The sequence below is a fragment of the Camelus bactrianus genome, chromosome 10, assembly GCF_048773025.1.
Source record: "Camelus bactrianus isolate YW-2024 breed Bactrian camel chromosome 10, ASM4877302v1, whole genome shotgun sequence".
In the NCBI taxonomy this organism is placed as follows: Eukaryota; Metazoa; Chordata; class Mammalia; order Artiodactyla; family Camelidae; genus Camelus; species Camelus bactrianus.
In genome coordinates this window covers 5,594,530-5,618,986 of record NC_133548.1, presented here as the reverse complement: position 1 = coordinate 5,618,986, position 24,457 = coordinate 5,594,530, and the positions used below count along the sequence as shown (strand labels likewise).

General features: G+C 37.4%; 1 protein-coding gene across 1 annotated transcript in view; it reads left to right on the top strand.

Annotated features, from left to right (window-relative positions):
- Positions 1 to 24,457, top strand: part of TOP6BL (TOP6B like initiator of meiotic double strand breaks) — a 65,009-nt gene that overhangs the window by 31,540 nt on the left and 9,012 nt on the right. Inside the window, exons 4-13 of the mRNA XM_074371674.1 lie at positions 929 to 1,038; positions 7,249 to 7,332; positions 8,658 to 8,713; positions 9,249 to 9,320; positions 10,824 to 11,023; positions 13,181 to 13,327; positions 16,715 to 16,861; positions 20,325 to 20,446; positions 21,384 to 21,494; positions 23,118 to 23,216. Coding sequence (XP_074227775.1) covers positions 929 to 1,038; positions 7,249 to 7,332; positions 8,658 to 8,713; positions 9,249 to 9,320; positions 10,824 to 11,023; positions 13,181 to 13,327; positions 16,715 to 16,861; positions 20,325 to 20,446; positions 21,384 to 21,494; positions 23,118 to 23,216 — 1,148 coding nt within the window. The remainder of the gene's footprint in view (positions 1 to 928; positions 1,039 to 7,248; positions 7,333 to 8,657; positions 8,714 to 9,248; positions 9,321 to 10,823; positions 11,024 to 13,180; positions 13,328 to 16,714; positions 16,862 to 20,324; positions 20,447 to 21,383; positions 21,495 to 23,117; positions 23,217 to 24,457) is intronic.

Sequence of the window (24,457 nt, the reverse complement as noted above, 5' to 3'; positions counted from 1 at the left end):
CACCTTTGTAATTTTAGTGCCACGGTACAGAAAGAAAGAAGGATGGTGCATACTTTGAGATTCTCTTTGTTGATGATGACCCAGGATTCACTGAGGCTTTGTGGAAAGAGTTCTGAGTCAACATATGTAGATATACCAAGTGGCTAAAATACAAATTAAATTAGCAAGAGTTTGTTCTTCTTTGTTAAAGATTGCCTCTTAAAGAACAAACATGCTGGGGGAGGGGTGGGAAGGGATAGAATGGGAGTTCAAAATTTGTAGATATTGACAGGCATATGCAGAATATGTAAACAAGATTATACGGTATATAGCATAGGGAAATATACACAAAATCTTGTGGTAGCTCACAGCGAAAAAAATGTGACAATGAATATATGTATGTTCATGTATAACTGAAAAATTGTGCTCTATACTGGGATTTGATACAACATTGTAAAATGACTATAACTCAATAAAAAAATTTTAAAAAAAAAAGAACATACTATATTAGGAAAATGCCTGAGAGGGTCATTCTTGAATTTTTCTGATTTCAGTTCTAAATTAGCTCGCTTACTGGATTTGTGTTATTAAATAATGAATTAATTTATTAAAAAATATAAGAATATCAGTTAGAGCTATCAGCTCTGAAGATTTCTGGCACTGGATATGACCTTGTGGAAATTAACTGAAAATACAAATTGATTTAGCAAATTTTCAATTTGTGTAAAATTGAAAATATGAGATTAGATGTCTTAACCCCATAAAGTAATTCTAAATGTTCAAGCAATTTGCTGATGCATAGCTGTTTCCAGTTATATTTTAAATTTTGCAGATAATCTTTTCATCAGGGAAAAGCCTTCTTGGCTCATTATTTTAATAAACAATTCCAGAAACTCTGATTCTTATCCAAACTGCTTGTTCTATTTTGTCACCATTTCTTCTCACACAGAAATACAATCTATACTGCATGGATTCTCTGCAAAGCTGAATTGGACTTCAGAGGAAGCCAGCTATTCTCAGGACTCATCAGGGGTAACACCCTTCCAGATGATTTTTGAGGCAGGTTTTGCTGTTGTTCTATAAATTAATGATGTTTTGATTCTTATTTTTGTACAAATATAATAACAGGAAGGAAAAGCCAAGGTCCATTATAGTTCCACGTTGAAATGAAATAAGGCATTGGTTCCCAAACTTCCCTGTGCAGATTTTAAATCACCTGGTAGCTTTCAAACTACTGATATTTGTGTCTGACTCCAAGAGATTGTGATTTAATTGGTCTGGGGTTTTGGATTAGTCTCCTTGGGCTGCGATTAAAAAGTACCACAGATTTGTGGGGGAAGATATACCTTAAGTAGTAGCATGTACAAGGTCCCGGGTTCAATCCCCTAATTACCTCCCTCCCCCTCACCAAAAAAAAATACCACAGATTTGGTGGCTTAAACAACAGAAACTTATTTTCTCATACTTCTGCAGGCTGGAAGTCCAAGATCAGGGTACCTTGTCACTCTGCTCACATGGCCTTTCCTCTGCATATGTGGAGCGAGAGCTTTCTGGTGTCTCTTCCTCTTCTTGTGAGGACACCAGTCCTATGAGATTAGGGCCCCACCCTTATGACCTTGTTTAACCTTAATGACATCCTTAAGGCCCTGTCTCCAAATATAGTCACATCAGGGGCTAGGGCTGCAACAAATGAATTTTGGGGGGCACAATTCAGTCCATAAAAGGTGTGGCCTGGGCTTTGGAATATTTTTAAAATCCTAGATGATTCCTAACGTGCAGGTAAATTTGAGAACCACTGAAACAAGCCATTATTTGAATTTGGACCTCCTGAAAAAGGAAACAAAAAAGGATTCCCAGTGCAGATCCTATTTGGGTACATTTTTATTAGGTTGATTTAAAGATATTTATTGATTTATTTGTAGCCCAGCTTTATGAGAGCAACAATTGAGTTCTCCGTTCCCCTTAATAGTTCTCTGATCCCCATCTTTCCTTTTAGCTGGTGGAGACAAAGAATTAGAGTACTTTAAACATTCTCCCAAAAAACACTTGGGAGGCCTCTCTCCATGTCAGAATTATATGCTGCTTCTAAAAGGAAATGAGTACAATATCAGGACAACAGATATCCCTGTCCGTGCCTTATCTTCTTTAGGGGAACGAAGGGTGAACAGTCTAGAGCAATTAATGGTTAGTCAGCTCTAAAACTATTAATGTCAAGTAGCAATAAAAAAGCTGATTCCAGTGAACCAAGGAAAGCAGTTCTAGAAAAGGAGATCATATGTTTTAGCTAGTCTGAACAAACAATAGTAATTCTTATACCTAACATTAATATATGCTGTTTAAGCCTCCTGACAACTCCATGAAGTAGATAGGACAAGGTTCATCACACCATTTTACAGATACAAGAAAACAGATTCAAAAATTTGGCTGACTTTCCCAAGGTCATGCCAAAGTTAAGTGACAGAATTAGAATTTGAACCAAAGTCTTACTCATATTGATCAGTGCTGTCTCAGTGTTCATTCATTCACTCGTTTATTCAGAAACCTGTATTTGTTCAGGTCGGCCTCACTGTGCTAGACAGAGTCCCAAGACATATTGCTTGATTCCCAAGGAACTTGGAAAAAACTGACAAGTAAACAAATAGTTACAATACAGTGTAAAATATATCATGGTAGAGGAAAGCACTGAATGCTGTGGTAGCATAGAGAAAGGGACCTAATCCAATGGGAAGGGGTCAAAGTCTAGAGTCTTAAACCGAACAGCAGATTTTCTGGGTATATGGGGTTCAGAGACTTGAAAGAATAGAAAGTTGTCATCAGAGTGATAACATTTCTCTCTCTTTTTTGTTTTGTTTTTTGTTTTTCTTACCGCAAAAGCAGTGTTTCCCTCAGGAAAATTAAAGTGTGCATTTAGAGCACAGATAATTTGACTAATTAAGATAGCCACTATTAACATCTTGGTGTGCATCTTTTTACATAGGAGTGGAACATTTCAGTTTAAGGTTTCCAGGATGGTACAGTTCCAAGCTGTGGCCATGGAAATAGGTGGCTGGAAATGAGTGGAGGTCAAGGTTATTGGAGTTGAGGAGGTCAGAGAAATGTGAGACTAAGTTGTTACTTAGACTTGTCAGCTACTTGGATGTGGAAGTCAGCCAAGATGATGGTAGGACCTAGGGCACAGAGGAAAACTGTGAGCTTAGTGCCCAGTAATCAGTTGGTGATGGGTGAGGAGAGATAAAAGAGCAGTATAACCTCAGAAGAACAAGGATTTCCTGAGAGTATTTGTTCTATTACATCTCACTGTCTGTGGTACTGTGAAGCTATTTAAAAGATATTTGAATGAAGAGAATGAGAAGAGAAAAAGGGGAGATTGTGAAAGATTTCATCATATACATATACCTCAACTGGGGAGAAGGATCAAGTAGTGAGATTTATAGTAAAGGCTAGTGAATGGAGACATCCATGAAAAAGCTGTAATAAATGATCCGCTGCTTTGGGCATGTGAAGAGAGCTGATTCCAGGGAGGACTGAGGAAAGCTTCAAGAGAGATGCTGGGTTTTATGTTTATGTTCAGTCAGACCTGCATCTTGGGGGTCCATTAGGCTGGTTAATGTGTCCTTCCAAAAACAAGACCTTCTTGGCAGCTTTATCCATTTTTATATTTATTGTTGCCATGATACGAAATGATAAAATGGGTAGAGATACACATATATACATACAAACATATCTATGTATTTATACCTATCTATCTCTGTATTTCTTTATTATCTACTATCTATATACTTATCTAAGTAAAGAGACAGAGACAGAGACACTGACTTTCTCTTAGAAAGTCATGTAGAGCCCGTAACCACGTAAGTTCACGTTTGAAAATATAAGACAGCTCCCAAATTCTATCATATAATTAGGCTTGTATTTAAAGGTAAAGGCTGAAACATGATTCAATAATGGCTCCCGCTGCCCAGGGCTGGCAGCATTTATTTTTTCCTAACAACACGTAAGTAAATTAACTGCTTCTGTAGGTATGTCAGTCCTGGGATATTGGGTTTCTAACACCCAACTGTAAAAGGCTGTAAAAGACTGTGTAGTACGTGTGTGTATGTCTCAGTAATTTATGAGTAGATTTTTTTTTTCGTTTCAAAGTCTATTGCAGTTTTACCCAACAGAAAGAATATTATTTGTTAATTAAGGAAATATGCAAAGAAAGGATGTTCTGTTAATGTGGTTTCCCAAAATAATGCTACATTTGAAACTTTGAAGCCCATTGTTATAAATAAAAGTAGTTCCTATCCCTGGACTCACAGAGAGAGATTTTCTTTGTTCTAGGAAGTCGTCACTCTGAAGGGTAAGAGAGAATCTTACCTAAAATTTACTGAAGAACCCAAAATGTAAACTAACATACTCACTTACAAAAAACATTGTTGAGCTAATAGTACATTTTAAAGCAATGGGAATATTTTAAAACCCTCTTTTACTTGGCTTTAAAAAGCCAAGGTTATTATAGTAACAATATTTTTAACTCAAGAGTGTTTTGAAATTTACTTAAAAGGCTCAAAATGCTTTTCCTGCCCTGGAGCAAATGGTGCCTTCCTTTTAAAAAAATTCTCATTTTTTATTTTATGAGTAGATCTTCAAAGGAGCTATTTGCTCTGTGTCAGCTATCCTCTGTTGACCTGATATTTTGTCACTTTATCTTCCCACCCTGGATTAGGGGCCAATCCTTCTTGTGTATTTCTTTAGCATCTTTCATATATTTAAGTCATAAAGTTTTTCACATTGTCATATAAATTATTTATTTGTCTTTCTCTTCTGCTTAAGTGTAAACTCTCAAATTCAGAGATTGTTTTATTTTTCTCTGTAGGCCCAAATACATAATAAACCACATTAAGTGCTTTATCAGTGAATAACTACATATACATATTCAGTAGTCATGCGTAAGCATTGTCTTGTCAGGCTTCATAAAAAATGACAGATTACGTAATATCTGATTCATATAGCTAGATGTACAGAAAATGAACATTCTTGGAGAGGGAGCAATGCACAGTGAAATGTGGGCTTTGGAGTTAGTAAGATCTAGGTTTGAATCCCAGTTCTGCCACTTAATTAGCTATGTGTGACCTTGGACAAATTAATTAGCTTATGTAGTCATTATCCTTATCAATAAATGGGGGTATTTCCTACATGTGTATAAACCGCTTGGCATGTAGCAGGCGTTCAGTAAATGGTAGCCCCCACCATTGTTAATTGTAGACCCTCTCCAGTAGCTGTTCAAGGAACTTTCACTTATTTGGTTGCCTTACTGCTGGATATAATTAAGCCCTTTCTATGATACAGCCTGTAATCACTAAGGTTACAGAAGTTTGAAACTGTTCCAGGAAGTTGTTTTGGAAGTGTTAAGTATAGAAAATGCTTTTAAGAGACCATTGCTTTTCTGTTATTTGAACATTTTATAATAAAAAATTGTAAAAGAAAGATATGACTATGGTATATATGCTGCAGTTACTATTTAATTGCTGCTATTTGCATGTATGACTAATCCTAGATTTGTTTCCAGAATTTTCTAACAGTCCCCATCCATTTTTCTAATACTTTCAAATATTCTTTTTAGGAAAACAAAGGTTTATTTCTTTTTTTTCATTTTTCAGTTTTATTAGGTAGAATCGTTACAGTTTGCACATATACAATGTATTGTATGTAAATAAATACATACACTATACTGCACATATTTTTTTAAATTTCCATAGATGAACTGTTCATTGTTTCTAAGAACAATTTAGAGCTTTAGCTTTTTAAACTTACATAGTTATCAAAGGAATGTAAGTGTTTTTGTAATAGTTTTTCTAATTATCCCCACCCACTGCACAGTTCTTGATCTCTTTTTCAATGTACTTCTAAAATGTATTATAATACTATATTTATTAGATATTTACATGTTTCTTTTGTATTGTGTTTAGAGATTTTGAGATCTGGGACCATTTTTCTCCTTTAATATACGCCTAATACATGGCTCTGTATTCTCTGAGCTACTAATAAGAACTTACTGATTTCTGACTCTGTTTCTTCTTCTTATTCTCCTGGACTTACCCATTTTTTTAGGAGACTCCTTCTAACTTTGGTTTTAGGGACACTATATTAAATATAGTGAATCAGAACAGGAAAATGATTAACACTAAAGCTTTGGAGCCATATCAGCCAGACCTTGGCAAAGTTGTTTAATCTCTTTGAGACTCATTTTTTTCCCCATAAAATGTAGGTTATATGTATTTAATATTGTTTTTGTGAGGGATAAATGAAGTGATATAAGTAAAATATTTTAGCATGATTCCTGGAATGGAGAAGGACCTCATTAAGTGATAAATCTTAGATTTGTAGAGAAATATAAGGGTATATTGGAAAGAGCTTGGATAGTTGGTGTTAGATAGATGTAGGGTCAAATTCTGGCTCTGTCACTGAACATCTGAGTGACCTTAGGCAAGTTGCTTAACTTCTCTGAGCCTCATTTTTTTTTAATCTACAAAGAGGAGATAGTAATACCTGCCTCCAGGATTGGGGTAACGTATGTACCGCACCTACACGTTGCTTGCCACATACTAGGCATTCATCAAGTGGTATCTATTATTGTTATCATGTATAATATATATTTTCAGATTATTATTTGGTTCTTAAAATAGTTTCGTGAGGTAGAGAGGGTAAGTTTTATCCCTGCTTTGGAGGTTAGGAAATAAAGTCCAGAGCAATTAAGTGATTTTTTTTTTCATGGTTACTTAAGTAATTTTTACAGAGCCAGTATTAGAACACAGGTCTTCTGAGCTTTCTGCTTTACAGCTTTTCTTTAAAAACAAAATTTTAGGTGAACAGGTTAAGATTTAAAAATAGGTTCCTTTTAGTGTCTACTCCTTTAACTCCACTCAGACTCTTAATGCAAATTGACCCACATTAGGATGGTAGGGTTAAGGTAGGGTTACTCTTCTCAGCTCCAATCTAAATTCCTTTTAAATTTATTCCAAACGGTGGTTTTGAGATTGTGCGTTTTACTCTGATGTTTATATGTGTCCCCTGAAGTTCCATGAAATAGGTACTTTAACCCAAGAAGTGATGGCTGTTAGATTCTCTTTTATGTCCAGGTCTCAGACACAAAGATTTTTCACCTTGGATGTCTGAAAAACCTTCTGAGATGTAATTAACTTTTATAAGAAGAAATACCATAATTTAATTCATCTGTGCTCTTGGGTTTGTGCATGTGTGGTGGATGTTTCTGTTATATTATTACAGGTTGATGAAAAGCCCAAAACTTTGATGACAGATAGTCTGATTATAAAGAATTTTTTACACAAAATCATCATAGTGCTCCCTAAGGTAAGATGTTCTTTTGCACAATGATTCTCTTGTTTAAGTCATATGTTTTTAAGAGACCTCTACTCTGTAGGACATGGAAGGATCTGATTGGTTCTTTTTCTTTTAATGACATTTACAAGTTTTAATACTGAATTGATTTGGTTTCTGTATCCTTAAGGCAGGTCTGATGTTGGTCATGTGACATAGTTGAGAACCCTTGGATATAGAGAAAACATTCTTTTGGGCTCTTATTTTCACTACCTTACTGTTTTATTGTATCACTTTGAATCACTTGTTTCCCTCCTCTGTGCTTCATTTTTCTTTTAAACCTGGATAATAAACCTTGCTGATTATCTCCTTTTCTAAAGTGACTGAAAGAGCCAGTAAGGAAAATTCGATAAAGTACTTCGAACTCTGGGGAGCTAAAAAAAATTTTTTTAAGATTTTGTGTGTGTGTGTGCTTTTTTGGGGGGGGGGCAATTAGGTTTATTTTTATTTATGTTTTTTTTAATGGAGGTACTGGGGATTGAACCCAGGATCTTGTCCATGCTAAGCATGCACTCTACCACTGAGCTATACCCTCCCCCAAATTTTTACTATTATCTATAGGTAGATATGTTCATAAAGTTACTCACAATTAAGTATGCTATATAACTTTACCCTTTTTTCTTGAAAGTCTCCTTTTTCTGTTTTAAACAGGATTCAGTACTTATTGTTTGCCAGTCACTCTGTTCTAAGTGCTCTCCACATACTCACTCATTCAACCCTCCCAACACGCCCTGTGAAGTAGATTTTATCACCATCATCCCCCTTTTATAGCCGAGGAAACCATGGTACAGATGGTAAATAACTTGCAGAGCCAGGATTTGAAATGAGGCAGCCTGGCTTTAGAGTCCCTTGTTACCTTTTATATTATATAGGAAGAAAAATATAGGTTGACGGTAGAAAATAATTAGAACAGTGAAGTAAATGGGAGAGAGGACTTGAGTCAGATGGAGATAGGGGAAGAAAAAGCAAACTAAAAAGCACAGACTATTCCACATATGAAAACAATGGAAAGAACAGAGAGAGAAACTGGTAGTTTGTTTAAGGAGGAGAAGAGATACATTAGGAGAACAGCAGAGGACAAAACGGTAGTATCTCCTGATAATTTGTGACTACTTGGAATTGTAGTGTAGCACTCAGTATATTTCAGATGCAGAATTTGAACACAGACAAGTGTTAATTATGTTTGGGGAAAGTGCAATGAAAAAAGGGTGATATAAAAAATACCTTCTCCTTTAGGAATTGATATGGAAGTTTTTAATCCCTGTTCTGTTAAATCTCACACCCCATTTATTTTGCAGATTAGATTTAATTTCAGTGTAAAGGTGAATGGAATCTTCTCCATGGAGATCTTTGAGTAAGTCCTTAATCCATGGCTTAAGTTTATGCAATGGCTGTACAGTTTTTCCTCAGTCATTATTAGCCTATTTTCAGTAGGTTCACAGTTTGATTTCCTGACTCAAAGTTGCTTTGAAACTAATTTTCTGAGACACCTCCACATTTTCTTATTCTATATTAGTTTTTAATGAGTAGATAAATTAATCTAAACCTTTCATATCTTTCCCTTTTACTAGAATGAGTGAACTTAAAAATTGCCATTTTCTCCTTGGTTAACTGGTTACTATATTCTAGTAAAATCTCTGGGGTTGGTACCTATGGGCCAAAATTTGTATCAGGCAGAGATTGATTTTTTGTTTTTAGACTCTTGTTTGAAGGGGGAGCAGGTAATTAGGTTGGTTTGTTGGTTGGTTGGTCTTAAATGAAGGCACTGGGGTTTGAACCCAGGACCTTATATATGCTAAGCATGCACTTTACCACTGAGCTATGCCCTCTCCCCTCTGAGACTGGTTTTAGAATCTTTGAGATATGGCTAGCTTTTCTTTGCTTTGCAGGGCAGAGAACGAACCTACTTTGAACCTGTCGAATGGAATTGCTCTTGTCGTAAACTATCAGCATTATGTGAGGTGAAGGGGGAAGCATTGTTGTCCCTCTCCATGTTTTACTCTCCTGTTATGAGTATGAATGTGGGCAGAAGTTGAAAATGGTCTCACTTGTCAATTCTTAGTGCCAGGTATAAGATTCTTTGTAAGAAAAGTGAAAGTAAAAATTTTAAGCTATCTGTATTAAAAACAGATACTCCTTGCATATATTCTAATTGACCTGAGGACATGTTCCTTCTCCTCTCCATGTCTTAATTTCTTCTGTAAATGAAACAAAACAAACGCTGCTAATTCCAATCCCATTTAGACATGCCAAGAGAGGAATGATTTTAAAAGGTTAATAGAACTCTTGGCTAGAGAGATACTATGAACACGAAGGGAATCTTTTTTATTATTGTTTGTGTGTTAGCATTTTGCAGAGGTTTGGAAATCATCTCTCTTCCCACCTCCACCTTCTCCAGACTACAAAAAAAAAAAAAAAAAAAAAAAAATCCATGGAGAAGGTGAAAAAACAAATGGAGTAGAACCGTGTGCCTTGCCTTCCTGTGCTACCCAACTACCACAGAATCCAAAGTGAACATGAATTATAGCAAGAAAAAGCCTAACTTGTGTTTAAGTCCAACTAATTTATTCTTTTTCAATAGTTTCTGCCTTCATTTTTATGTCCTGAATCAACGTTGGTAGTCACAGGATCTTAAGGCTTGAAGAGACTACCTGTGGTTTTTCAGTCTGTTTTCTTACTCTTGCCCAAAATTACATCTCAGATTCTAATATATTTTATACTTTAATATCTGTAGGAAACAACCCCCCCCTTATTTTCTTCAGTAATCTTCTAGCATCATACATTCCCTGCAGGTAGACAGCTACGCTATCATAGATTTACTGAAAGAGTTTAAGCCTCTAAGCCAATGTTTGCAGACATATTTCCCTGGGTGATCTGATTAGTTTAGAGAGAGGGGGAAAGGTTCATTAATATTTCTTTTCTGTTTAGAAGAGAGCTGTTGGAAAGTAGGCAAATACGAAATTTCACTAGATTCTTTCTAGGAGAGAAAATGTCCCATTTTTCCCTCATTACTCCTGTCAAATAGTAACTCAGACTTCTTCAGGGGAAGGTATAGCATGTATAAGAGCAGACATCTAACTATCATGAGACCGGTTTAGGCTGTTTGTGATTCAGGGAACCCCGACCATCACCCTCACCATGCTGATCTGAATGATGTTGGAAACTTCTGCTCAGAACCATAGAGTAATTTTAATGGAAGAAATATACTTTTGAGACTATAAAACTGCCATTACTGGCAGCAAAAGCAGGAGTCATGCTATAATTCCTGAAATGCTAATTTGTCTCCTTTTTCCATTCCTTGTGATTTCCTGAGTGGGACACAAGTTACTTATTCCAACAAAATTTATATGGTACATTATATGGTTATGCATATGCTAGAGGTTATAAAAAGAATTTTGAATTCTCTTTAAAATAATTTCTGAAGAGGGAAAAAAGCTAAATTTGTCTTACCTGTTTTTTGACAGGGCACCAAAATTTGGTACAACTGAATTACTCTGCAGCAGAATCCATCCTGTGCTGGGACATCCAGTAGTACTGTTCATCCCTGATGATGTGGTGGGAATGGGCTTGTTGGGAGAGCTGATACTGACTCCAGCTGCTGCTCTCTGTCCTTGCCCAAAGGTCTTTTCCAACCAGCTGAATAGGATTTCTTCAGTTTCCATATCCTTTTGATGACAGAGTCCATCAAAATGTTCAAATCCATTGTCTTTGAAAATGAATTTTTTGTATTTCAATTCCATAAAAGCTTGTAGCATATAAACTCTGTGTCTAGAAGCCAGTATGATCTATATAAAGACAAAAACCCAGTATGAAAGCTAAGCTTGAGAATTCTTCCAAGAAACTGAAAACTATAAAATATGATGCATATGCCACACTCTTTTCATATTCTGAATGATGCATGAGAGAGAGGTGAGGCTGGAAAAGTAGTTTCTAGTTGAATATGGTGGATCTTGAGTGCCACACTAAGGATTGTGGACTTTATTCTCTGTATAATGGGAAACCATTGAATGTTTTAGGAATCTCTAGCAGCACTGTGCAGGATGGGTGGGAGAGAGAAGGCAGTAATCATTCAGTAAATAGGTAAGTGAACTGGGCAAGAGAAAATGAATGCGTGAGTTTAAAAGTGTGGTGAGCGTGGAAAGGAGAGACTTATCACTGGAAGGAATCAACATAATGAGGTAACCAATTCATTGCTGAAGTAGGGAGACAATAGGGCTAAAGTTGATGTCAAGAATTCTATATCCAGAATAGGCAAATCTATAGAGACAGAAAATAGGTGGGGAATGATTCTATTTGGGGTGATTAAAATGCCCTAAAATTGATGATGGTGACAGTTGGATGACTTTTTGAATATACTAAAACCAGTATACTTTAAATGGGAAATTGTATGATATGTAAATTAAGTCTCAATAAAACTTTTAAAAAAGATTTCCATGGATGGCTGACAGAATAATGATACTGTAAGCAAGTCAAAAGTGGGGATAAAATGGAATTATAAAAAATACCCAATCCAAAATAGAATCCAAAAATAGAAAAGAAGAAAAAAGAAATAGAATACAAGGAACAAATGGAAAACAGGTAACAAGATGATAGATTTAAACCCAACCAAAACAGTATTCATATTAAATCTAAATAGTTTAAACCACCCAATTAAAAGAATTCACATGTTTTGACTCTTCAGATACCCCACTCTTATGCTGAGTGTGCAGCACCTTACAGCTCCCCTGGCTCTCAACAGTGAATATGTTGGCCTTAGCTTACATGTTACTGCCTTCTTGGATTTGTGTTGGAGACTTCATTTATAGGCACTGCCTCCCTTTGTTCTGTTGTGGCTTTCCGTCCCAGTGTCTACTGGGTAAGGATTTTAAACTTCACACTTAATGCCTTGTGTTTATTAATCCTTGTATTAAAAAGAGGATGAAAACAAAGAAAGATAAAGGAACATGTATATTCTGATCTCATTAGCCTTGGTTCAGGGGACAGAAAAGTTTAAGCAGTGGTTCTCAACTGGGTCATTTTGCCATCAGAGGACATTTGGCAAAGTCTGGAGACACTTTGATTCTCATGACTGGAAGGCGAGGGGATTCTGGCATCTAGTGGGTAGAAGCCAGGGATGCTGCTAAACATCCTACAATGCTCAGGACAGGCCCCACGATAAAGAGTTGTCTGGCCCAGAGTGTCAAAATGCCAGGGTTGAGAAATCTTGGGTTAAAGGGAAGGTGAAAGTGGGAATGGGAAGTCAAGAGAAGGAAACCACTTCAGGCGCCTACCTTCCTTAGTCTTGGTTAGAGAACAGATTGGAGAAGGTGAAGCATTTCCTTCTCAATCTGAATATACTCAGATAGTTACTGGAAAATACTCCTTTGATATACTTTTATTCTAACATGTATCATATCATATTACAGCTTACTGGTTTTTATGTGTAACTGTCTCCCATACTATAAATATGATAACTTGAAAGTAGGTATTAAATCTGTATATTCATCTTTGTATCCCTAGAACTTAATATAGTGTTTAGCCTGTGACACCATTCAAACCTATAATAGAGTGAGTAGAATCAATAAATAAACAAATTGTCCCAGTACTATACTTGCAGCTCACACTCATTAAACCCAGAATAAACTCTTGCGGAGTCTAGTGGATCTATCTCTAGTGCCTCACACCTATCCCCCATGTGGAAAAGGCTTAATATATAATCGCCTTGCATACTAGTTTATTTCTGAGAGTGTGAACCAGGTCAGTGTTCTGTTTGTTTTATGCAAATGAATACATAATCATAAAAAACTAAAATTTTGCAGTTTTCTTTAACAACTATACATATTTCTATATGGACCTTTAGGTCTGCCTCTGATATTGCCAAGCCAGGAGAAGCCAACTGCTGCTATCTTCAAAGATACCTCTTATTTCATTGACTGGAAGAAATATCACTTATGTGTGGTGCCCAATTTGGACCTCAATTTAGATAGAGGTAAATATATCTCTCTTTGTTTGCATAGGAATAAAGAAATTTGGAGAATATTAGAGAAATGCAAGGAAATATAAATAGCAGGGGTACTTAAGAATAGGACCCAGTGATCTGAGGGCTTAGGTTGAGGGATACAGGTGGGAGACTAAGTTTGAGAGTCCACGTGAAGTGAGTCAAACAGGTGTCAACAGGCAAAGCTCCATCAGAGCCTAACCGTTTGGCCATTACATGTTGATGCTGCTTCTGTCAGTTCTACTGCCTCCTCTATTCCTGGTCCTCTTGAAGTAGTCAGTGGGCCTTCATCTTCTAAAGACTTGTTCACAGGGTTTCTGTTGTACCTTAATCCGTCAACTCTGGGGTTTTAGAAAGGTTAGTAAAGGAGCAATGACACCTTTGAACCATTGTGGAAGATAAATGTTTCTTAATGAAATGAGAAAATCCATATAAAATTACTTAGAATTGTAATACTAATATTGTATTACTATTACAATTACATTACTATTACATAGTAAAATGTAATACTACATAAAAGCAAAGCACAAGGACAAACTATATAATAATAAACCTAGGATGCTGGCAGTACTATTCCTATAGAGCCTGACCACATTAGTTTTGGGTAAATCATGCTGAAAGTTGGATCCTTAAAAATTGGACCAACAAATAAAACTGAGAAATAGGAATATGCAACCATGAGCTGGTGTCTAGGAGGTTTACAGTCTTGGGCTTGACTGTTGTTAGCTAGAATCCTTTGAAATTTAGAAGGTAGTCTGGTCAGTTGGATCCTGAGGAAGATCACCAGTGGGGAGGAGGTACTCTAGAGCTGTGGCTGGTATGAGAAGACTAAAGCCTCCTGGCGTAGGGAAGTATCTCCAGGGAAAGACAGACTCTTCATCTAGGAAGCAGGCCTCATGGTAAGGCTCTTTTTTCTGGTGTAGGTAGTTATTCCAGAGGGTAGAATGAAAGGAGGGTGTCCTTGGGTTCCTGTAGGTAAGTAGTTTTGTGAAGAAAGAATGTTCGGTCTTAATAAGGCAGTGGTGGCCACAAAACTATGGGCTGGCCGTTACTTTTTATATTAAGAAAGGTCACAGACACTGAGCTAACAGCGGAGGTGAAGGTTAGGTGCCCAGGCATCAGGGAAGACGTTATGTTTAACTGGCCAGGACATTGCAAAGATGGCCTCTGTGACCAGCCACCCAGACCCCTGGCAGCACTTTATGGGGCCATCAGTGAAGGCAAAGTGCTTTCTTTCCCTGATCTCTTGGGTAATGCCCACCTGCAGTGCTGCCTGGCCCAACAAAGGGGATGTACCTACTGCACCTCTTGAGAACACTGGCCCCTAAAATGGCTCTGCTTTTGTATCAAAGTGAGCCTTTTTGAGTTGGTTTGGCTTTTATCTTGGGTGTGTGTGTAAATGTCTGAGTCCAAATCCTTTTCTCCCTTCCTGGTTTTGACCCTCATAAGGGGGTCCTTAGTAACTCAAACAGTGATTCACGTTCCTCTGAAAGCGAGGCAAGTGAAAAGTGAATCTGAGTGAATGATAAGTATTATTGTCTATTACTGTTATTTGTTTAAAACTGAATTGGCTATTTAGAAACTAAAAAAAAAAAAAAAAAAATCCCTGAAAATGTCCAAGATGCGACTCTTTTGATATTCTAAAACTGGTTTTTGCATATGCCCTAAAAGGAAGTTAGCTTTCTAGAAGGAATTGGTATTTCTCTTCTCTTGCCTTTGAGATGTAAATAATCAACTGAGGCTCTCACGAACTTTAATCACCTGATCCCTAAGAGTGAATGGGGAAAAAAAGGAGGCCTTTTAAACTCAAGCAGGAAGATTGTGAGATTTCTGTGTCCAAATAGAAATATGTATGTCTATGTCTACCTTATAAATATGCAGTGTCTCTCATTGCCAAGATTGGTTTGTGGATGAGCTCTGTTTAATTGGCTTTAAAAAAAATTAAATGCTCATATAAATTCTCAGAAATATAAAAGAAACTCCAAAATGAATTTCAGGTTCACATGATCTGGGAAATGTTCAGTACTGAATCAATATCTGGTACTGAAGGTAGCTTAAGCTTGTTGGTTTGATTAATATAGACATGTCTTTAGAGTCATCAATGTTAAGTATAATACTTCTGTTGTACCTAGGTTTATTAGAGACCAAATAGATTGTATCTGTTGCAGATTTGTCAGCAAGGAACATAACTTGATATGATGAAACTTTAAGTAAATGTAAATGAGATAAGAGCCTTTAGGTAGACTCTATAGGAATAATTATGATTTGGGAATGTCTATCAAAAATAGTCTCCAGATCTTGGCAACCATGTCCTGTCTGCTGTGTGCCACAGACAGTGGGGTGTTGCTCCAGGACCTTGCTTCAGATGTGTAAGATCCTCCTCTTCATTAAACCATTGATGTCTTTGGGGGGGGGGGGGAGAATATTTGGTCTTAACAGATGAGATGTCATGCCACCAGGACTTTTTAATCTCTAAGGCTCTCTATAACTTCTGTTCCATTTTTATTTTATTTTCATGCTTTGTTGGTTTCCTTCATTTTTGCCAACTTGTAGTACCTTGTAGTACCTGGACTTGCTCAGTTAATTTTGGAAATGAATAATATAGAAAACGTCCCCTCATCGCCCTCGCTCATTACTCTATAAAGGACAGAACCAGGATCCACATGGAAGTACTTCTCTCTACGGATCTGGATGGAATTTAGGACTATTGTGATTGTATTCTAAAAGATCAAGATGCTAGAAAGTGACTGTAAGACTCACATTACTTGGAAATACAAATATCCTATAGCATTGTGGTGAAAAGCACAGATTTTGGAATTAGTATAAGACATTTCCACCACTTACTGTCTCATGTTGGGCAATATATTTAACCTACCTATTACTGTTTTCTTATCTGTAAAAAGGCGTAAGACTAGGTCCCATACCATAGTGTTGTGAAGCCTAAATGTTGAGACAGCACATGCCAAGAATTTAATATGGTATGTGGCACGGAGTAAGCATTCAGTTCAAGTTAGCTGTTACCATTATCATTTCTCTTTCTAGTGATACCTACGTCTTACTAGCCTCCTTCTAGAGATACTTAACTTGGAAAGTTATATGAGGAATAAATGAATTTATTGTATAATGCTTCCTAGTAAATTCTAAGGAATGCTTTTTGGCTTGCATTTTACACACCCAGTTATTATTTTGATGTTCTTCCAGTGAGTCACTATTATTTGCTTCCATCATGTGGGTAGAGAAACAGATTCAGGAGAAGAAGGAAATGTTCAAATTTAGATCTATCTCAGGTCCTTCCTTGTTTGAGTGTAGGTCTTTATTCTCTTAGCATTTTGAGGACTTTACTTATCTTAGGATACTCTGTAATACCTTGTCCTCTAGATTTGGTGCTTCCAGATGTGAGTTATCAGGTGGAATCCAGTGAAGGAGATCAGTCTCAGAATATGGACCCCCAGGGACAAACTCTGCTGCTTTTTCTCTTTGTGGATTTCCACAGCAGATTTCCAGTCCAGCAAATGGAACTCTGGGGTAGGTATAGGAGAATGGGGCTGCCTGCTTGGGTGTACTTAAATGTTAAGAGAATAAAGAGGGGAGATGTTACATGGTGCACAAATCTGAATTAGATGTATTTCTGTAGAATAACAGTTCAATGAAAAACCTTGCTTAAATAACTTAAACAAATTTTATGCTCTATGGAAAAGATCTATATCTTCAAGCATCACTTAGATGATAACATTCCCAGATTTGGTTGGCCAAAAATCAGCAGACACTTCCTCTTGGTCTCTACAGAGTATATGACCTTAGATGGATAATTTCAACCTCAGCTGCACAATACATTACCTGGGGAGCTTCTAAAAAATGCCCAAACCTCATCCCAAGAGATTCAGACTTGGACTGAGGTAGGGCCTAGATATCAGTAATTTTTTAAAGCTTCTAGGGCTTGAAAACTGTTCACCACCCTACTGCTCGTCCAGGTGGAATCAAGAATAGTTATCAGTCTTACTTGGCCTTGATGCAACATCTCAAATACCACATGAGGAGGTGTGGGAGTGCATTGGTATGATTTACTTTGTGTGATTGCCACATCAACCTCTGGAAAGGGAGAAATTGTCTTTGTTCAGCCAAACAAGGGGGAGCTTTTGGCATTTATCTAACAATTAAGTAAAAACCTGTTATTAGAAACGTTCTCTCTGTTAGTGGTAAAGCAGTGGTTTCAGTGTTTTGTGGTCCATGAAATACGTGCATCAGAATCACCCATAGTATTTGGAAACGTACAGCTTCCTGGGCAAGGGTTAACTCTGATTTTTAAACGTAGTATAGTTAGAAAACCATTGGGTATGAGTGAGAGTTGGCTTATGTATTTCAATCCTATAAAGCCTGAGACATACATTTAAGTGTTTCTTAGTGCTCTCCTCAACTTTGAAGGAAATAGCCAGAAGTGGAGTTTATAAATGTCTGGGGAAAGGTTCACAAGCCTTCCTTTGGGTGCTCCTGATGCATTTCTGTGTTCTTCTTTTCTTGTGGGCCAGTGTTTTTCCTTGGGACTTTACTCTCCAGGCATTCCCATGCTGTTTGGTGTAGCCCTGCTCCCACTGAGTCATAAGAGAAATGAGACAGCTTACAACCCTGATAAGAGCTCTCATTGACTGGTACCAACTATTTGTTGAACAAACCATTGTCATCTGTGGGATTCTTCCTGCTACCTTCCTTCTATGGCTCTCCTATCTTCTTCCATCGTGCATATATTCTTTAGGAGAGAAGCACTGCTTTCCTGGGCTCTGGCTTGCCACTCTTGTATTTGAGGAGCTGGTGTTCTCTGGTGTCCCACTGTTCCATCCATTAAGTCCCTGGAATGAGAATGTAGAAGAGACTCAAACTAATGAGGCTTCCACAAGGAGGTCAAAGGTGAGAATGCCTAGGGCTGTTCCCCAGCTTGTGCTTGCATGGACTGAGGCTCATAAGAGAAGCAGCTTAGTATGGTGGAAAGGACTCCAGGGTACAATTGAGACCTGGGTTTAATTTTAGTCCTGCTACCAAATTCCTTAATGATTTTTCCGAAGCAAGTCACATAAATCATCTGATCTTCCCTTTTCATATATTTAACATGAGATTGTTAGACTAGATGATATCAAAGGCCCTTACAAGTCTAAAGACCCTCTTAAGACATAAGATCTGCTATCACTGGCAGGTTTTTTGGTTTTGGTTTTGGGTTTTTTTAGGTCTGCTAGAGGGAGCACCATGTTCAGTCTTCCCTATAATGACATAAAGTCTGATACCACGTTCTGAATCCTATTGAACATACTTCCTCAGAAACCAGGGTTGCCTATCATTCTTGTAGCACTGGCATAGTTTATACACCTTTGTTTAGCTTGACTCTGAAGGCCTGTAGCATCTCAGGTAGTTGTACTCAGTATTGGATTAAATAGAAATCCATCACTTACATTAGTAAACATAGTAAGTATCTTTTAAAATTTCATACATCTGATAGTTTAGGACTAGCTTTTGCAGAAGATGCACTGTGAGGGTAGGTAGATATAGATACATGGATACAGATATATGTGGTAATTTTATCTTCTTTTTCATATCCTTGAAAGCTTTCTCCAGAGCTCCTTTTAGGAAACAGATTGTGCAGAACTACAGTCTGTTTCCATGTGTCTAAAAAAAAATCACTTAACTGGCTTTCTGCCTACCTTGTCATGGTAACTTTTCTATGATTAACTCATTTTGCCACCATGTGAAAGGCATCTGGTAGTATCGTCAGTTTTAGGAACGAAAATGCAGCTTTTTAATTAAATGTCTGCCTTCAAAGGGGGTCTAACTCATTTCTTGAGGCTATTCTTAGAACCAAACTATAGAAAATAGTAATCCAGATGATATCATCATAGCAATAGCAATATTTTCTCTTTGAATATTGCAATGTACATTTCAAAACATTTCATGTATATTATCCACATTTATCTGCACAAAATACCTGTGAGAGCAAATGGTATAAAGCCACTTTCTGTACTAAAGTGAGAAAAGTGAAGTGACTTGGTTACCACTAATTGGCAGTAAAATTGACCCTAGAATCTATGTTCTCTTAACTCCAGTTCCAGACCCCTTTTGAGCAGAGCACTTATTACCTTCCCTTCCAGAAAAGCATCGTGGTGCCTTGTGGTAGAATATGTTCTTTCTGGCTTGCATTTTTAATTCAGCCTAAGAAAACCCAGCCAGCCTTAGGCTGCTTCACCACAGTGTCTTTAACAGACTATCCAGAGGAGAGTAGAGAAACAAGGAAAAAATAAAGATTAATTAGGAAGCATTTTCTCTAGGTGCCCTGAAAAGTGAATTTGTCTTCCTGTATCAGGATCATCAATGTTAGCATATTGTTTGATGACATATTTTGCCTGTTGGTCTCATGTTAGCTGAGCAGGATGCCGAGCAGTGGTGCCTGTGGTTACTTTATCAGAGATATTCCCCCATATAAAAAGACCTCATACCAGCAGTTCTCAGAGTCATCTTTGTGAGTTTTAACTTTTTCTATACCACAGTGTATCTGAAAGGATTGACACCCTGACAGTAACAGTGGCTCACAACAACAGTGACACTCAAATAAGAACAGAGTAGGGTTGGACAACTCTCCAGGAGGCTTTTCCTCTCCTTTGGGAATCACCAGTATCATTGTTTCTAGTATATGGTATATATTTGTTTTTAATGTGAATTAAACATGATCCTTCATTTGATTGATTCTTCAAAAATTGTTGTTCTTCACTTTAATTTTCATGAGCTTTCTTTTGTTTGTAAGTGAGAATTAGGTAGGTTTGTAAGTTGGTAGCTTTTTTTGTTTTTATTTTTTTATTTTTGTCTAAAAAAGTAATTGTTTGTGGATAGGCAGGAGTGGCCTCTTCTTTCAAGAGGCCTCTTTCCCATTCTCAGCTCTGACTCAGCGCATGAACAGGAGTCTTGAAGTGTCATTCTCACTCAAGGTTACCAACATTCTCCCTCCCCTTAGGAGTCCAGACTTTGCTCACAACTCATCTCAGTGCCATCTTCATGGAGAGCCATAGCGCAGTACAAGATTCCATCCAGATCACCGTGGGCCAGGTCTTGGAGCAGCATCACCAGGCTGTCAAGGTGATAAGAAATTCACAACTCCCTTTCTCCTCTCTCTCTCAGGAAAAGATACAGTATGTGGCAGACAGAGCCTTTCTTCCCTGAATGCTCTTCCTCTCCTCTTTAGTCTCCTGGCTGATCTTATAAACTATATCTAGCCTAGGAACTCAAGCTTTAACTTAGATGGGTCACTGTAACCAGCTTGCTTTAGTCATACCTCCCAGTAGGTGAGTTTGCATAAATAGGGACAAATAATAGGCAGGAAAAAATAACTGATAATATGCCTCCTTCTTATCTATACATCTCCCCTCCCCACACATGCTTCTGGAACTACTGTTTCACTACATCTTACATTCTTCCCCCATTTCCTAATCTTTTATAACATCATTTTGTCTCCTTACCTGACTTTCTGAATTCCTCCATCCTGTGTACTTTAAAAATTTTTAATTTATTATTTATTTATTATTATTTTATTTATTACTTGATAGAGATACTGGGGATCGAACCCAGGACCTCGAGCATGCTAAGCATGTGCTCTACCACTGAGCTATACCCACCCCCCACTCCTGTGTACTTTTGGTAACACATTTCTTACTGCATATGGCCCCCTTTTGAGGGAAAAAAACAGCCATAGTAAAAGAGTAAAGCTTAAAGCTTTTTGTTCTTTAATAGTAAGTGTATCTGTTTTATTGCCCAGTGTCTTAACTGCTTGTCTTTTCTGAATGTGTCTGTGTCAGTAAGTCACCTCTATGAAAGGAGAGAAATTTTTTGTTTATTTCAATTTCTTAGTGTCCTTTATTTGTCATGTCCTTTATACGTCATGAGCTCAGTAAGTATCATTGATGGCAGGGGAAGAATTGTTGAAATCCTGCTCTGACTAAAATCTTTGGTCCCTGTGGGATTTTCTGATTAGGATTATTATAAACTACAGTCTCCCTCTTACTTGTTTTGTCCCTAGGCTCATCAGAAACTACAGGCCTCACTCTCAGTGGCTGTGAATTCCATCATGAGTATTATGACTGGAAGCACCAGCAGCAGCTTCCGAAAGATCTGCCTCCAGACCCTTCAGGTTAGTAGGAGACTGGGGATGCTTAAAAGTGCCAGGGTTTTAGAGACATTTCAATACCTATCTTAGTATATGTGCAGTGCTCTTAGAAACATTATTTAATTTGATCCTATTGTGATCCTACATAAGTACTAGGTCTGGGTGAGTGTTTTAAGAAATGTTTGTTGACTAGATAGTGATGCATATACTATTTTATAAATGAGAAAACAAGTTATTTAAAATTTCTACTTCCTTTAGGCCACACAGGTAGTTACAAGCAGAACTAAGATTAGATCAGTAGTTCCCAATGTCTCATTGAAGAATGTTCCATTACTTCATGGTGACAGAATATACTGTAAATAACTGAACGACTATAAATATCACATGTGTTTGGCAGTATGGAATAGTGTAACAAGTTTTAGAATCAGAGGCTGGAGTTCACATCTTGGCTCATTTACTTCTAGCTATGTGAACTTAGGCCTGTACTGAACTTCTCTGAGTTTCATCTACAAATTGGAAAAAGTAATAGTACCTCACAGGGTTATCATGAAGTTGAGGGCTAAATGTGAACTTGCATACCACATGGTAGTTTCTTAATAATTGTTGGATTCTTTCCTTCCTTCCTTCCTTCTAGTGTGTGCTGATCAATTGGTATTATCAGTGGGGTAACACATTCATTCCATGTCTGTTGCTTCATTTCCTTGTGCTTTTTTTCCTTGAAGAGATAGTATAATATACACAAAACTCTAAATAATAACTAATAAATTTTATCACTTAATTTTTAATTTTTGCATATTATCTCATGTACTTTATATTTTATAGTTGGAACCAAAGTATTCTATGTTCATATATAATTTGACATTTCCCCCTGCGTCAGCAGTCTTAAAATTTGTAGTGGTTAACCAATATTCTACTGTGTTGGTTTAATCTAATTTAAACCATTCCCCTAATGATAGACATTTAAGTTGTTTACATTATAGAGAAAATACTATCCTGGCAATCCTGAAGTCAGCCCTAACTTTTGTACTAACTAGTTGTTAGATTTTGGGTGGGTCACTTCTCCTTTTTGAATTTCAGTTTTCTCATCTATAAAATTAGTGTGTTGCACTAGGTGATTTCTCTGGTCCCCTTCAACTCTATTATCTTATAATTCTATACTTTTTAATGGAATGGCTGTTACCCATTCCTTATGGATGCAAACTATATGATTTTTGTTCCTTTCCTCCCTAAAAGATTTATTTGGGGAAAAGTTCCTGTATCAACCTTAGTTGTTTAGTGGAACCTCTGTTCTCTTGGAACTTCTTTTTTAAAGGAGAGCAGTTTATATAACCTCTTCACAGGCAGATGGATCTCTGGGATATTTAGCTCCTATAGAGGTAGGAGAACAAAGATCTCATTTGAAAGATCTTGCTTGGTAACTGAAATTGGGAGATATATAGGAGCCACGACTACCTATTTCATGTCAACTACTCCGACGTTCTTTCTACTTCTCCTGTGTCCAGAGGAACTAAGGAAACTTGTAACACATAAAGGATGTCAGTGGTTTACCTTCCTAGTTGTCCTGTCCCCATATAAACTTACTGTGGGTACTTATCCTTTGGTTGCCTGTACTGGAACTCAGCATTTTCTATCTCTGGCCCATTTTAGGCAACTGACACACAGGAGTTTAGGACCAAACTTCATAAATCATTTCATGAGACGACCCAACACCGATTTCTTCACCACTGCTCATGTGAGGTTAAGCAGGTAAGTGTAAAGTAATAATCAATACTTTGATGGAAATTTTCCTTATTGATGTTTGGGAACCCTGAATACAGGATGGGTAGTACCCATGCTTTAGACTGTACTTTCTGAGGTGAGCCTTTCAGCAAGGAAGCCTGTGGTTAAGAAAAACTTTACAGAATGTAGTATTACACAGAAGTTAAGAGCATGCTTAGAGACGTCACTTGAGTTCCACTTCTGCCACAAACTAGCTGGATGGTATTATTGTGTAAGCTACTTAACCTTTCCAAGCCTCAGTTTCTTCATCAGTAAAATAGGAATGGTGCATACCTAAAGCGATCATTGTGAGGTTTGAATAAGATGATGTATGTGCAGTGCTAAGCACATAGCTACTCTGATGATGATGGTGAAGTGATGAAGTTCTTACGTTTGGTTTTGCCTAATGAAAAACATACTTTTATCTATTCACCTTTTTGGATGCTGGAGATACAGAGTTGCATTAGTTGGGCTCTCTGACCTCATGTAGGTCAGTTTCATCTGGTTTTGAGATCGGCTTCTCTAATGAGTGAAGAGAAATCACAGCTGGCAAATTTTATATATTGCCTGATTCTAGGTATAGGTAGTGGTAGTGTTCCGACTGAAGCCCACTTTTCTGGCTCTCTTGGCTCCAATCAGCAGGACTGACTTTTCTGGAATTAAAGTATAAGATGAGTAAATAAAAGAGATTTAAGGCTGAAATTATACAGTGGCTCTGGCCAAGATAGAGTAACAGGGATCAGATTTACCTTCTGCCTGAAATAACAAAAAATCTGGACAATAACAAAAAATACAACATATGAAACAGTGGTTCTCAAGACATTGGGCCTCAGACAATGAATGGGATAGTCATTCCTGAGAGATAAAAAACAAACGAAGTGAGCCCTACGATTACCCTAGCACGCTGCCTAGAGAAAGTATGGAGGCTATGAAACAGGGAGAGGGAATCCAGGCAAAGCCTAGTGATCTCCCTGAGTTGAACAGAGAAGCTGAGAACCTAGGGATGCCAAGGCAGTACGTTTCCAGGGCAGAGTACCAGAGAGGAGAGAGCTACACAAAGAGCGTTCTGGGGCTTTCCCTAGTATTCAACTGAGCACTGGTCCGCTCATTCATGTGAAGACACTATCCAGGTAAAGGATGAGCCACCCAGAAGGATTAGAGGGAACAATATGCAGAGCTTACACAGGGCTGACACAAACTGCCACTATCAGAAATTACAGAGGTGGCAC